At 58.5% G+C, this 13,909-nt stretch overlaps 1 protein-coding gene across 4 annotated transcripts; it reads left to right on the forward strand.

The window, feature by feature from the left end:
• The first annotated feature begins 1,690 nt into the window (after nt 1-1,690).
• On the forward strand, nt 1,691-13,848 carry NFKB2 (nuclear factor kappa B subunit 2). Of its 4 annotated transcripts, none has more exons than XM_042018769.1 (24): nt 1,691-1,792; nt 4,563-4,746; nt 5,791-5,844; nt 6,170-6,248; nt 6,721-6,761; nt 6,863-6,961; nt 7,196-7,347; nt 9,293-9,399; nt 9,546-9,704; nt 9,793-9,897; nt 10,038-10,123; nt 10,242-10,380; nt 10,460-10,579; nt 10,663-10,848; nt 11,011-11,152; nt 11,290-11,404; nt 11,606-11,813; nt 11,937-12,106; nt 12,267-12,369; nt 12,489-12,718; nt 12,913-12,982; nt 13,091-13,263; nt 13,341-13,452; nt 13,546-13,848. In XM_042018769.1, the coding sequence occupies exons 2-24, from the start codon at nt 4,702-4,704 to the stop codon at nt 13,659-13,661; spliced, it is 2,811 nt and encodes a 936-aa protein (XP_041874703.1). In that variant the 5' UTR covers nt 1,691-1,792; nt 4,563-4,701; the 3' UTR covers nt 13,662-13,848. The 4 variants fall into 4 exon arrangements, with proteins under 4 accessions (XP_041874703.1, XP_041874705.1, XP_041874706.1 ...); XM_042018771.1 differs by having other exon boundaries at nt 5,791-5,835; XM_042018772.1 differs by lacking the exon at nt 5,791-5,844.
• Nucleotides 13,849-13,909: the final 61 nt, after the last annotated feature.

Genomic DNA, 13,909 nt, shown 5'->3' on the forward strand with positions numbered 1-13,909 from the left:
TGTGTGTGTGTACGTGTGTGTGTGTTTGTGTGTTTGTGTTTGTGTTTGTGTACGTGTGTGTGTGTTTGTGTGTGTGTGTACGTGTGTGTGTGTTTGTGTGTGTGTGTGCGTGTGTGTTTGTGTGTGTTTGTGTGTGTGTTTGTGTGTTTGTGTGTGTTTGTGTGTGTGTGTGTTTGTGTGTGTGTGTTTGTGCACGTGGGCCTGTGGTGCCCTCCACTCTCAGCGGGAGCTGTGTCCAGCGCTCCTCTGGCAGCTGCTGTGCCTGCAAGAACTGTCCCCTCCCTGCACACAGGGTTTGGTGTCACTGCTGGGGTGTGGGGATGCCAACCTGGTGCTATCAACAGAGCCAGGATCTGCCACAGAGCCTCTGGGGTAGCCTGGTCTGAGTCAGGGGCTGCTGAAGGCAATCATACAGAGGCTTCCTCCTATAAGGGATGTGGGGGAACAGGGGGCTCACTCTCCCTTCGCCACACGAGCCTAGTGTGCTGGAAGGGGAGATCTCTGTTCTTCCCTCCTCCAGAGGGGTAAGGTTCAGCTGAGCAAGCCTTCCAGCTGGCTACTGTGACCGTCAGAGGAGCCAAAATCCCCGAGTGCCTTTTCCCTTCCTTGGGAAGTGACTGCGCTGCCAGTCTGTCTGCAACCCCAGTGAGGATGGCAGCAGGGGTTCTCTCCCTGTCTGCCTTCCCAGGTGGGGGTGGTGTCACTGCTGCAGGATGACACCAGCAGTCCCGGCTGGACTGTGCTGACCCCCCAGCACCAGGGCTCTCACTGCTCAGGGCCCTTCCATGCCTTCAGTCAGTGACTTTCCCCACGTTTTTTCAGCTTTGAGAATTGCTGAGGCAGGTTTCACCTCCTGGGTCACAGCATTCCCGTGCTCCCAGCCAGTTTGGGAAATGAGTCTCTGAATTTACCATCATGCAGGGGATGTCCTGCAGGCACCGCGCCTGCAGAGCAGTGGACTTCCCCTCTGTGCTGCTGCCAGCTGAAGCTGTCCCAGGGAGCTCAGTCATGGAAAGGGAAAGCGCTTCTGTAGGAACAGAGGAAGTGTGTGCCGCATTCTTCTGGGACTCCCAAATCCGTCCTGGGGTGCCTTGGCCAGTGCCTGCCTGGCAGGACCCTATCCCGCTCAGCTACAGCATCCTTGGGCAGGGGGTTGGGGTGTCAAGGGGTCTGAGTGCTCTGTGTGTGTGTGTGTGTGTATGTATAGATCTACAAATATATATATATACATACATATATATAAAATCCCCTTGTTCCTGGAGAGGGGCATTTACTGCTGCTGCTGCTGCTGCTGTGCGCATTGATCGAGTTGGGCGTTCCTATTTGCCCACCTTTTCCAAACCGGCCTGTAAATCCACCAGTATATGTAGTTCAAAGAGCATTTCTGACTTTTGTATCTAATATATTTTTTAAAAAGTATATATATAAAGACAACAGTGAATTTACAATAATAAAAGTGAAAATCAGCCATGGGTGAGGCACATGGTCCTTCCCCGCCGGGGTAGCAGCTGCCTTTGGGAATGGGGTGAAGGGTCCTGTCCTCCCCTCGGGGGACAGCCAGGAGCCCAGGGCTCGGTTCCCTGGCCCGGGTGCCGGGCAGGTGGGGGATAGGCGGTGTCGCCGGGATGCAGCAGCCTGGAGTTGCCCGTCCCTTCAGGGGTGCCCCGGCCCGCCCTCCCTCTGTCTCCGCCGGGCGGAGCCGGGCCCGGGAAGCCCCGGGAGGCGGAGCCGGGTCGGGACTTTCCTGGCACCGCGGCCGGGGCGCGGCGGCCGGCCTGAGGCTGGGATGAAGGTAAGCGGCCGGGCCGGGGTGGGGTTCCTCGGGGGTGCCGGGGGGATGCGCCCGGGCAGGGCGGGCAGGGCTGTCCGCGCCGGCGGGAGAGCGGTTCCCAGGGAAAGGGAGCTGAGCGGTGCAGAGGTTTAAAGCTCCTGTGCCTGGGCTGCTCGTCCCAGCGGAAGGGTCCTGGGCTCCCTCTCGCTCCAGCAGCCATGCCGGTCCCTGGTTGCCTCTGGGTCGGCCATGGGGCCAGCTGGGGTAGGGGATGTTGGGAAGATCCAGGCTGGAGAGACAGTTGCTCTCTTGGAGGGGAGAGGAGACAGTAGGTCCCAGCGCTGGCGCTTATACCCTTTTCCCTGCCGGTGGGGAAGTTCCTTATTTCCTATGTTGCCAGTGGGTTCTGCCCCATCCTGCAGCTCTCCTTCTTGCATGCTGAGCCCTGTCTGCGCTGGGGCAGGGCTGGCTTGCTGCCCACTCCGAGGGGAACAGATCCGTGCCTGCAGGCTCGGCAAGCTCTAGCCCAAATGGAGCCGTGAGCACCAACACGGTAGTGGCACTGTGGGCAGAGTGGAAACTGGAGAGAGACACCAAACGCCGGGCTGACGCTGGGAGGGGTTCTCTGAGGGCATACAGCTGGATTAATAGTTCATAACACAACAGCAAAGGAGCTAATTTACAGGCCCTTAGAGGAGAAAACCAGAAGATAAGTGGGTGGCTGGGGTTTGCCAAAACCACCTTGACAGCCACAATGGGAGTAAAGGCATTTTATGCAGAGATATACAAATGGCTTCAGTGCTCAAAGGTAGGCTTTCAGGAGGGGAAAGCTTGGACAGCTTTCAGGGAGAGGGGATTTCTCTCTGCCATACTTGCTGGTCAAGGACTTGATTTCCAGGAGTCACTGTGAACACGATATGAGAGAGACCCAGCAGCCTCTTGCCAGTAGCTGTTGGGACTCCAGGGATGGAGCAGAGCACAGGATTAGTGCAGAAAGCAAGGCCAAGTATTTAGAGCCGTTGTTCGCAGGTGTTAGCAGACCTCAGGGAAATAAAAATGTGAAGGGAAGAGTATGTTAGAGGAGCAGCCAGCTGAGTGGCTAGTGCAGTTCAGATCAGGGCTGCACTTGTGCACTTGTGCTGCCTCCTTCACTTCTGGAGCACCCTTTCCCATGGCTACTAAACACTCCTGCTTCAGATAGGCTGATGTATGTTTCCCTCCTGCCTGCAGGGCATCAGCTCTGCAAGTCAGCCGACTGTCATGAGAGGAAAGAAAATAGCACCTGCATTACTAGGTCACGTTCAAGGAGCTGCAGGCATGGAAGAATGGCTTTAACTCGAACTGCTTGCCAAAGGCTGCCCCTTAATTTAAGCAGTCTGGCTGGCACAGGGAGGCTGTGCCGTCTGGCAGTGCTGCACTCTGGGGCAGGGAGCTGGTGCTGCTCCGGGCAGTGCCTTGCAGCTGGGTTGCTGCTCTTTTCCCCCATTCCCGAAAATGCCCAGAGAATCCTTCCTGAACCCTAGGAATGTGTGAAGATGGGGAGGAATTAGACAAGCAAAAAGGGTCTGCAGTTCAAGCCCATGATCCAAGTCAGATGTGTTGGGTAACACAGAGCAGGGAATGCTACTGATGAAGGAAGGAGAGATGGGTTCCCTTCTGGGACGTGTGGGGGATAAAAGCTGTGTGTACTACACTCCTGGGGGAAACCCTGGGGAGAGAAAGTCCTGGGGACCAGAGAGGCATGCTGCTTGGCACAGGAGGCAGGAATTTACCTTGAGAGCTGGTCTGAGGTTGCCTGAGGTTGCTTTTCTAGGAATAAAGAAGCAGGTGGTGACACCATCTCTGCTCAGCAAGCAAGGTGGGCTTCCTCCAGCACACACTGCACAAGGGTGTAGGGCTATGGCCGGCAACCTCCAGAGAGAACCAGAGCTGTGTGGGATGGGGAGATGCAGGCACGACTCCATGACATTCCCTAGTCATGCTGTTTGCTGCAACAAGTGGAGGTGTCCTAGGCAGCAGTGAGTGAGCTGTGAAAACCCCTCAGGAGGAGATGGAGCTGATGCCACTGGAGAGGGGGAGCTGTGCTATTCAAGGGGCACAGTCTGTTCTTACCCAGCAGCTTCAGGCCTAGGCTCCCCCACCAGGCTCAGCGGGTAGGGTTCAAAGTGGCTGTTCCCAGCACACTGAAGAAGGATGTTTGTCCCTTTGTTCACTTCTCTGGAAAATCTGTGCCAGCAGATAGGGTGGCTGGCTGCTGGTGGCAGGCTGAAGCTGTCCAGGTGGGATGACCGGTGGGATGCCAACAGCAGGCAGTGTGTGCTGCTTCCCACAGGCCAGCAGGGGCTTGTGTCCATGTTCCTAGGCCTTCGGAAGCCCCTGCAGAATGGCAGGAGGAAAGTCCCCACCTCATTTTGCAGTGCTGGATCTCCACCTTCCTTGCACCCTCCCCTGCACTTGCAGGTCCCACAGACACCACATCCCAGGCTGCATGGCTGCCTGCGATGTATCTCTGGGCTCAGGGGCAGGCTAACCGGGAAAAACCTCAGGCTTGGGGTCACAGGACAGCCCCTTTGGAAGACTTGAGTGGCTGAAAAATGTCCTTGAAAAGGCTCTGTTCAGCTTCTGAAGAATATGAGTCACACACGAATTGAACAATCCCCTTCCTTCCCCTCTTCTCCCACACACTCAAAATCCCCTGAGTGGGACCTGTAGCAACCACTGATTCAGAAATTCATGGTATGAGGGCACTGTGGAGTCAGATACGGTTTTTTTTTTTCTTTTCATTGGTTAGTGAGAAGAAATGTGGAGCGTGCCCGTAGGCTCTCCCCTGATCCTGCCCCTTTGCTAGAAGTCGCCGGTGGTTTTCTGAGGTCAGGCAGACCTTGACCCCAGCGGAACTCCTGTCTGTGGTACTGACAGTCCCTGTGGCGATGCTGGGGCTGGACGGGTTTCTGAGACCAACCTCTTCCTCCCCGGTGAGTAGAAGGATGTGAGCGTTGTGGGCGGCAGGGAAGGCCCCCTGCCTCTGGCGGGGCCTTGCTGGGGTCGGCGGGAAGCATCCAGTGCTGAGTGCTGGGGCGGTGGGAGATGCTCCCACAGGGAGGTCTGGGGCTGCTGCTTCCACTTTGAAGCCAGTGGGAAGGAGGCAATGGGAACACGGATAGCGAATGCCTCTCTCAGGCCACCTCCGCGGGAAGGATGCCGGGGCTGCTGTGTAAGTTGAAATGGGGGAGAGGGAAAGCACCCCTTTGGGTGCCTGGCATGGGGCTGCAGACTCTGCTTCGGTCTGCAGAGTCCTGGAGAGATTCCCCTGGCCAGGGGGGAGCCAGTGGGCTTGGGGACAGCACTTTGGGGCGACTCCTTGTTTGAGTCCACAGCGGCTTGGAGGCGACATCCGTGTGCGGGGTGGGATGATGTGGGGTAGGGACCCTGGGGGACCCAGGGGCTGCTGCGGGGCTTTATGGCGCGGGCGGGTGGTTTCAGCCGTGCTGCACTGCAGGTCTTGCTGGGGAAGGGCTGATGCCAGCGCAGCGGGGACTGGCGCCCGTAGCGGGACAGGCGGCCGGGGACGGTGCGGGGCAAATCCCTCCCTGCTCCCGGAGGGAAAATTCGGTACATCTGGCGCCACGGAGCTGCCAGGCAGCGCCCGGGCGAGAACGGCCGGGGGAGGCGAGCGGGAGTGCTCCGGGATTTCCAGCCCGCCCGGGGCTCCGAGTCCAAAATTCCCAGGCGAGGAGGGGACAGCCCGCCCCATGACCCCGAGCGGCCGCCGGCGGGCGCAGGAGCAGCCGGGCCGAGCAGAGCCCCGCTCCGAGCCGTGCCGGGCCGAGCCCCGCGTCCCCAGCCCCGCGTCCCCAGTCCCGTGCCCCGGGCCGGCTCGGGCCGTGCCCCGGCCGTGGCGGGGCGGGGCGGGCCGGTGACGCGCGGGCCCGTCATTTCCCGGCTCGGCGGGGTTTCTAGGGACTTTCCGGAGCGGCGGTGCCTTCCTGCAGCCCCGCTCAATCCCCCTCTCCCCGCAGGCCGGCGGCCGGCCCCGCGCCGACATGGACGAGCAGTTCCAACCCGTGAGTGCGGTACGGATCGGATCGGATCGGCCCGGGGGGTGTCGCTGCCTGGTCCCCGCCCCGGAGCTGGGCAGGGAGCAGTGTCCGACCCCACGGGTGGGGTGGGAGGTGGGGGTCTGTGCCTGCTTCCGGGGTGGGAGGTGGGAGGGTCTGTGTCAGCCTCCAGGGTGGGCACTGAGGGGTCTGCACCTGCCCACCTCTCTTCCCAGGGAGGGACAGGGGATCTGTGCCTGCCCGATGGGGGTCCGTGCCAGACTGCCATCACCCCCTCAGGATAGTTGGGGATTCCAGCCCCAACACACTCATCACACTCATCTTCCCTCCCATCACCTAGTGCCTGGATGGGATTGACTACGATGACTTCAGTTTTGGCTCCCACATGATGGAGCAGAAGGAGCCCCTGATGGAGACAGGTAAGGGCCCCTCTGGCAGTGCCCTTCCAGGGGTCCCCAGCTGCAGTGGAGTTTCCCGGCAGGTTGACTCACACCTCTTAGTTCCCAGAAGCACCACAGGCTTTGTCCTTACTGGCCCCACTGTGGGTTGGCTGGGAATCCCTGCTCTGTGCCACCAGGATGGGGCTTGTTCCATCTGGCTCTTCTGCTCAGTCTACCAGGGACTGCCAGGTTGGGCTGTGACCTCCTGAGCATCCCTGCTCCCCAAGTGACAGAGCACCCTCTGGCCCTCCCCTCCTCTTCCTGCTGCTCTGACTGCTGTTCCCAGCTGAGCTGTGACAGCACAGGGGTTGGGGGCTCTGAGGACCCCCATGGGACAGACAGGGCTCACATCACCTTCAGTGCTGTCCCTGTATCTCCAGCATCCTCACTGAGAACATGCACTTTGGTTATCCCATATTTCTCATTGGTACCTCTCCTTTCTGTCCTCCAGTGGAAGGTCCCTACCTTGTCATTATTGAGCAGCCAAAGCAGGTAAGGATGTCACCCAGGTAAACACAGGTGTAACTGTCACCTCCTGCTGTCATGGCATCAGGCTTTGGCCGCCCTTGGCTGACCTCTCTTTGCCTCCACAGCGGGGTTTCCGGTTTCGGTATGGCTGCGAGGGCCCTTCCCATGGGGGGCTGCCAGGAGCATCCAGTGAGAAGGGGCGCAAGACCTATCCCACTGTCAAGGTGAGCACTGCTATGGGGAGGGGATGGAGCAGTGTCTTCAGCCAGTATGCATGAGCATCAGGAGGGAGCCTCGAAGGAAGGACAGGAAATTTATAATAAGCTTTTATGTGTCTCCTGGTGCTGGAGGGAGGGGAGGAGAGGTGGCAGCCATGGGGAGGGACAACAGGGATTTGTAGAGAGTCCTTCAGGCTCCTGGCTTATTGTACCTGACCCCCATCTTCTTCTTCCCTGCAGATCTGTAACTACACAGGGATGGCCCGGATCGAGGTAGACCTGGTGACGCACAGTGACCCTCCCCGTGTGCATGCCCACAGCCTGGTGGGCAAGCAGTGCAACGAGGCTGGCAACTGTGTCACGGTTGTGGGACCCAAGGACATGACAGCTCAGTACGTGCAAGGAGGACACAGGGTGGCCTCTTGCCTATGTGAAGTGGCTGTGGGTGCTGTCTGCAGCTTCTGAGATGGGGAGAAGGATAGGGGTTAGTGCACCCTGGGGTTGTGTTTGCTGGCTGAGGTCAGGGGTGTGTCTAGATAAGTTCATGGTTACAGCTCTGTCCTCTGAGCATTTTGCCTGTCTCTGGGTTTTGACATATGCAGCTTATTTTGGGCTTCTGTCCTTGAGGTTGCAGCTCCCCAGCTTTGCGGATGACTTTTGAAGCCAGCCTGAGTCACAGGGTGTAGTGGTTTGGTCCAAAATACTCATTACTGTTTATCTGCTGTGAGATAAGAATTAGGAGAAATGCAAAACAGGCACCAAACTTGAAAGAATATAAAGAAGTTTATTAACAGACCTAAAAGAAGAAAAAAATTATACCACCTTCAGAACTCTCCTCCTCCTCCCACCTTCCTCCCTTCTCCCACTGACAATGTGAAAAGACAACCCTTAAGATGTTCAGTCTGTTTACCACTTCCATAATAACCTTGTTCAGTCCATTTAGAGAGAGAAGTCTCTTCTTGCTCATGCTATGAAAACATTATCACAACGAGACAGCCGCCCACTTCCAAATATTGTTCAGTCCATTTAGGAAGAGGAGTCTCTCTGCCTGCGTGTGAGTCCTTTCCCCCGACTTGCAGCTTTTCCCGCAACTGCTTTCGAGGGTCCACTCTTGAAGTTTTTTGGGGTACAATTTTAAGGTTGAGCCGTTCAGAAACAAAAACAGAGGCCCTTCTCCTTCCCTGGGAGCAAAGGGTCTTCATCATCTTCATCTTTAGGACTATCTCTGGGAGCATCTCTAGGAACTGAGGTTTTCTCCTTTCCCATTTGGAGCAAAAGTCCTCATCTGGTTCATCTCTACGGACTGAGGTTTTCTCCTTTCCCCTTTGGAGCAAAAGTCCTCATCTGGTTCATCTCTCCCTGTCCAAACTTCTCATGAAATTACAGCTGCGTCAGCATCTGCCTATCTCAGCGCAGGTGCTTTTGCTCACGAGTTGAACACTCCACCCCCCATATCTTCATGAAATTACAACAGGATACTCTGATATATCATAGCTTCACAACAGAATTTCAGCTTTAAGCATCTCCTCTCTCTCTTCCCTCAGGTTTTCAGCTCTTCACAGCAATAAAAGGGTTAATCTCACCTCGGCCTTGCAGCTTTGCAGCTGGAATGTTGAATTTTTCTTATCGAAGTGGAGAGGGGGGAGAGCCGAGCCGCTCCGGCTGCCCACGGCAAGGCAGTGGGGGGGGTTCCACGGCTGGAACAGGTCCATGGCTCCAGGATGGCCGTGGCCCGGCCCGGCCTGGCCCAGGCAGGGCCTGGCCGGGCCCGCTGGCCCCCACACGGGGCCTGCAGCCACTTGTCCCAGCGCCGGAAACGAGAGAGAGCTTGGAGGGGGAGTTTGCCTATTCTTAAATGTGGATCACAGAGGTGATCACAACTTTAAGTGGCTTAGAGAATTGTCCATATTCAAACTGGCCAGCTGATAGGTTCTATCAGTTCCCAGAGGAAACTGTAAGCACCCCTTAGCAAGGACGTCCCTTCCGGGACTATGCTTGCTAACCTATGACACAGGGTTATTTTGCAACTGCTGCCATTGCTCTTACATATCCAGCCCTGGCTCAGCTCAGTCCCCTGTGCATCCCTCTGACCTTCAGTCCTGGTCTTGTCTTTGATAGCCCTTTAGATTTGTCACCTGTGGGAGCCCAGAGTTTCTGGGGCTCCTTTCCTCTCTGCTGTGGTTACTCCTCTTCTGCCCCACACACACTGAATCCCTGCTGCCTGAGTGGCACTGCTCTGTGCTCAGGTCCTTCCCAGCAGCAGGAGTATGTGCCCCTTTGGGCTTGCTGCTCCTGGCCTTGATGCTCCCAGCTCCTGGCAGGTTCCCTCTTCTTCAGGTTCAGCAACCTGGGTGTGCTCCATGTCACCAAAAAGAATATGATGGAGATCATGAAGGAAAAGCTGAAGCAGCAGAAGATGCGCAACAGGAACCATCTGCTGACGGGTGAGGGCAGCCTGGGGACTCAGTGGGCCTCGGCACCATGGGCTGACAGCTGGGGGCTGGGCTGAGCATGGGGCTGGGGTGGGTAGGAAGGGGACCTGGAGCACTGTCCCCCACACAGCCTGACGTTTGTCCCCCTACCCTGGCAGAATCGGAGCTGCGTGAGATCGAGCTGGAGGCGAAGGAGCTGAAGAAGGTGATGGACCTGAGCATTGTGCGGTTGCGCTTCACCGCCTACCTCCGTGACAGCAGTGGGAACTTCACGCTGGCCCTCCAGCCTGTCATTTCGGACCCCATCCATGACAGCAGTGAGCATGGGGCCATTCTGAGAAAGGGACGGGGCAGGCGGGGGTAAGGACTTCTGCACAGTGTCTCCCAACACGTCTTGCTCTGCAGAGTCCCCTGGAGCTTCCAACCTGAAGATCTCACGGATGGATAAGACAGCAGGCTCCGTGCGGGGAGGAGACGAAGTCTACTTGCTGTGTGATAAAGTTCAGAAAGGTAAAAGCCATTCTCTCCAGATTAAACCTTCTGGGGGGGCTGTGGCAGGAGAGATTTGGGTCCCCTGGGTGGTCAGGGGTCTGTGTCCCTGGAGCCTTTTTGGGATGAGGAGGCAGTGCCAGTGCCACTTCTCTCCCCAGATGACATTGAGGTGCGTTTCTACGAGGATGACGAGAACGGCTGGCAGGCCTTCGGGGACTTTTCTCCTACGGATGTGCACAAGCAGGTACAGGGGAGGTGGGGAGTGTCCTGCTCTGCTCCGAGGCACATGGATGCCCTGTGGGCTGAGGTAGCCCCAGCTCCAGGATGATCAGGACCTCATGTCCATCATGTCCTGCCTACAGTACGCCATTGTCTTCCGCACACCCCCCTACCACAAGCCCAAGATCGACCGTCCTGTCACCGTCTTCCTGCAGCTGAAGCGGAAGCGGGGAGGGGACGTGAGTGACTCCAAGCAGTTCACCTACTACCCAGTGGTGGAAGGTGAGCACCCCCCAGGCAGGCTGGCATGGGCCCTGCTGCTGGGGCTGCCCCTCACCCTGCTGCCCCTCTCTCCCCACAGATAAGGAAGAAGTGGAGAGGAAGCGCAAGAAAGTCCTGCCTCAGTTTCCTCAGCACTTTGGCGGTGGCTCGCACATGGGGGGGGCCGGCGGGGGGGCCGGGGGCTTTGGCTCTGGAGGAGGTGAGTGGGGCTGCTTCTTCCCCCTCCTCGCTCAGGTGGCTGAGGCTCCCTTCTGCTCACCCATCCTCTGCCTTGCCCTGCAGGTGGGAACCTCAGCTTCCCATACTCCCCTGGGCTGACCTACAACAGCATCTACTCACCCGGCCCCCACCCAGTGGGGAGCTACCAGGGGGGTATGCAGATGAAGGGCCCCGAGGCAGAGGGGCCTGGGAGCGACAGGCAGGCACCTGCAGAAGAGAGCACATACTGCAAGGAGCTGCAAAAGCACGGTAGGAGGGGCTGAGCTTGAGGGAGGGCTGGGGGACATCGCTCAGGAGAGGAGGCATGGATTTAGGACCTTTTGGGGTCGTGTGCCGCTCTCCACACCTGGTGGATGCAGAAGGGTGGATGAGGCTGCTGCTCCTGGAGGTGACATCCTGCTTTGCCCCCAGCCCAGCTGTGCCAGCTGTGGATGCTGGCACTAGCCCGTCGCAATGCCCATGCCCTGCTCGACTACTCGGTCACCGCCGACCCCCGCATGCTGCTGGCAGTCCAGAGGCACCTGGCCGCATCACAGGATGAGAACGGAGACACGTGAGCACACGAGGGGTTTGAAGGGAGAGCATGGGAGTCTTGTTGTCCATCAGAGCCATTATGGGGGCTCTGGGGGTGGCAGGGAGTATGTGGAGAAGCATGGAGCTGAGCTAGGGGCCATTCCACTCTCTCTACAGGCCTTTGCACCTCGCTATTATCCATGAACAGACAGCTGTGATCAAGCAGCTGATCGATGTAATTGTTAGCATCCCCAGCCAGCAGATCATCAACATCTCCAATAACCTGCAACAGGTACATGTTTTTCAGAGCAGCCAGTTCTCCTCTACCTGGGAGTAGTTCCTCACTCCTGTTTTCCAGCCCTGGGGGCTCCTGTAGCTGCTCCTGCTGAGGGGAGGCTGCAGATCTGAACAAGTTGCAGCTACTGGAAAGAATGGTGGTGCAGCGCTTGGCTTCTCTTGTGAGCACTGCTGAGGATGTGCTGCTGTCCCGCAGACGCCGCTGCATCTGGCAGTCATCACCAAGCAGCCCCAAGTGGTCCAGCTCCTGCTGCAAGCCCGCGCTGACCCAACCTTGTTGGACCGCTATGGCAATTCTCTACTGCACCTGGCACTCCAGGCTGGCGATGAAGAGATGCTGAGGACACTGCTGGCTCACCTGGGCTCGGCTTCCCCTTATCTGCTCCGCCTGCCCAATTTCCATGGTGAGTGGGGCTCGGGGACGATGGCCAGGACCCCAGTGGGTCCTGGGGCCTGGCCAGAAGGGCTTGGCCCTTAACCATCATGGGCTTGGCCAGAAGGCTGCTGAGCCTATCCCCATCTTGCAGGCCTCCTGCCTGTGCATTTGGCTGTGAAGGCAAAGAGTTTGGCTTGCCTGGACCTGCTGGTCAGGACGGGAGCAGATGTGAATGCAGTGGAGAGGCAAAGCGGGAGGACCCCCCTGCACCTGGCTGTGGAGATGGAGAACCTGAACATGGCCACCCACCTGGTGAAGAAGGTATGGGGTGGCTGGTGTAGGGGTAGCTATGGGACAGGGATGGCAAGCAGCCTCCTAGAGGCTCCTGTCAGAAGTGGGGGCTCCTCTGAGGCCTTGGGGTGACGGTGTAGGAGGAGCAGTGCCCAGGCAGCCCATCCTCATGGCTTCACACCTTTCTTAGCTGGGAGCAGACGTCAACAGCCGGACTTTCTCTGGGAACACACCCCTGCACTTGGCTGCTGGCCTGGGCTCCCCCACCCTCACCAAACTGCTCCTTAAAGCGGGTAAGGCACTGCCCTTCCTCCTTTCCCTTCCCTCCCCATAGCCCTGGCTGCCTGTGCTAGGTGGTGGCAGGCACAAGGTCAGACCCCTGGGCCAGGCTTATGCCACCCTTTCCTGACAGGGGCAGATGTTTTGTGTGAGAATGACGAGCCCATGAGCCTATCCTCATCGGAGGCCAACAGCGACACAGACACTGACCCTGAGGAGCAGGAGCTAGCCATGGATCTGGGGGAGCCAGCCCCAGCTGCAGAGCATAGCACCAACCCCAAGCTCCTCACACAGGGGCACTGGCAGGCAGGGCACAGGCAGCGCCGCTGCCACACGTCCCTGGACCTGACTCGGAGCCAAAAGGTGTGTGGCACAGCGGGACAGACTCGCTGGGAGTGTTTCTGTGCAGGCCACAGCATGGATGGGGTGGAGTTCCAGGAAATGCTTCCTTGAGGATGCCTGTGCTCCTCCGTGTCCTGCAGAGACCCATGGTGTGAGAGGTGATGGGGGATCTGGGCAGTGCTTTGGAGGATGCTGACATCCATGTCTGTCTGCAGGTGCGGGAGATTCTGCTGCAGGCCTCCCAGCAGGGGCCGGAGGCAGAACTGCCCACTGCCCCCCAGCCAGGTGAGCAGCCCCTTTCCCCCCTGCTTAAAAGCACCATACCCAGGCAGGGTGACACCTTCCTGGCAGCAAGGATGGGCAGCCTGTGATGGGGGCACCTCTCTCACACAGGGAAGGTCCTGTCGCTGGACAATGAGGCGCTGAAGGGACTGGAGCAACTGCTGAACCAGGACTGCAGTGGGTCAGACTGGATCGAGCTGGCCAAGCGCCTGGGGCTCTGCAGCCTCGTGGAGACCTACAAGGACACCCCCTCGCCCAGTGTCAGCCTCCTGCGCAGTTACGAGGTCAGTGCCTGGCTGGGGTGCCCCTGTCTCCCCTGCCTGTCTGGTGACAAGCCCTGCTCAATGCCCTCTCTCCACAGCTGGCCGGTGGCAGCCTGGGGGGATTGCTGGAGGCACTGGACTCTATGGGGCTCCACAACGCTGTGAGGATGCTCCACAAAACCGAGGCGCTGGAGAAGCTGCAAAGCACAGGTACAGAGTGAGGGCTGGGGCTGGGGGGCAGGGAGTGTCTCTGCTGCCCCCGTGTTGCCCCATCGCTAAGAGCACCCGGGGATTGCTTTGCAGAGCTGAAGGAAGACAGTGCCTACGGCAGTGAGTCGGTGGAGGAGGAGCAGGCGCCCACACTGGCCCTGAAGCCGGGGGGTGAGCTGCCCCCCAGCCAGCAGCCACAGGTGCACTGAGGAGCCAGCCAGCAGCCCCTGTGACCACACAGGGAGCTGCACTGCCCTCTGCCTTGCCCACACAAGTGCCTTCTGGACTTGGGGTCCGGCTGCCTGGACTCAGGGGGATGGGATGCAGCTGGCTCCTGCCCGTCTCTGCTTTTATTTAATGGTCCCTCTTCTGAATAAAAGGACACAGGTTCCATTAGTCTTTGCCCTCCCTCTCTCCAGCCCCAGCCGTGAGCTGGTGGGCATTAACCCCCCTGAAC

Source organism: Corvus kubaryi, unplaced genomic scaffold (genome assembly GCF_017639235.1).
Source record: "Corvus kubaryi isolate FWS band 111438036 unplaced genomic scaffold, C.kubaryi_AGA036_p1.0 138, whole genome shotgun sequence".
Taxonomy (NCBI): domain Eukaryota; kingdom Metazoa; phylum Chordata; class Aves; order Passeriformes; family Corvidae; genus Corvus; species Corvus kubaryi.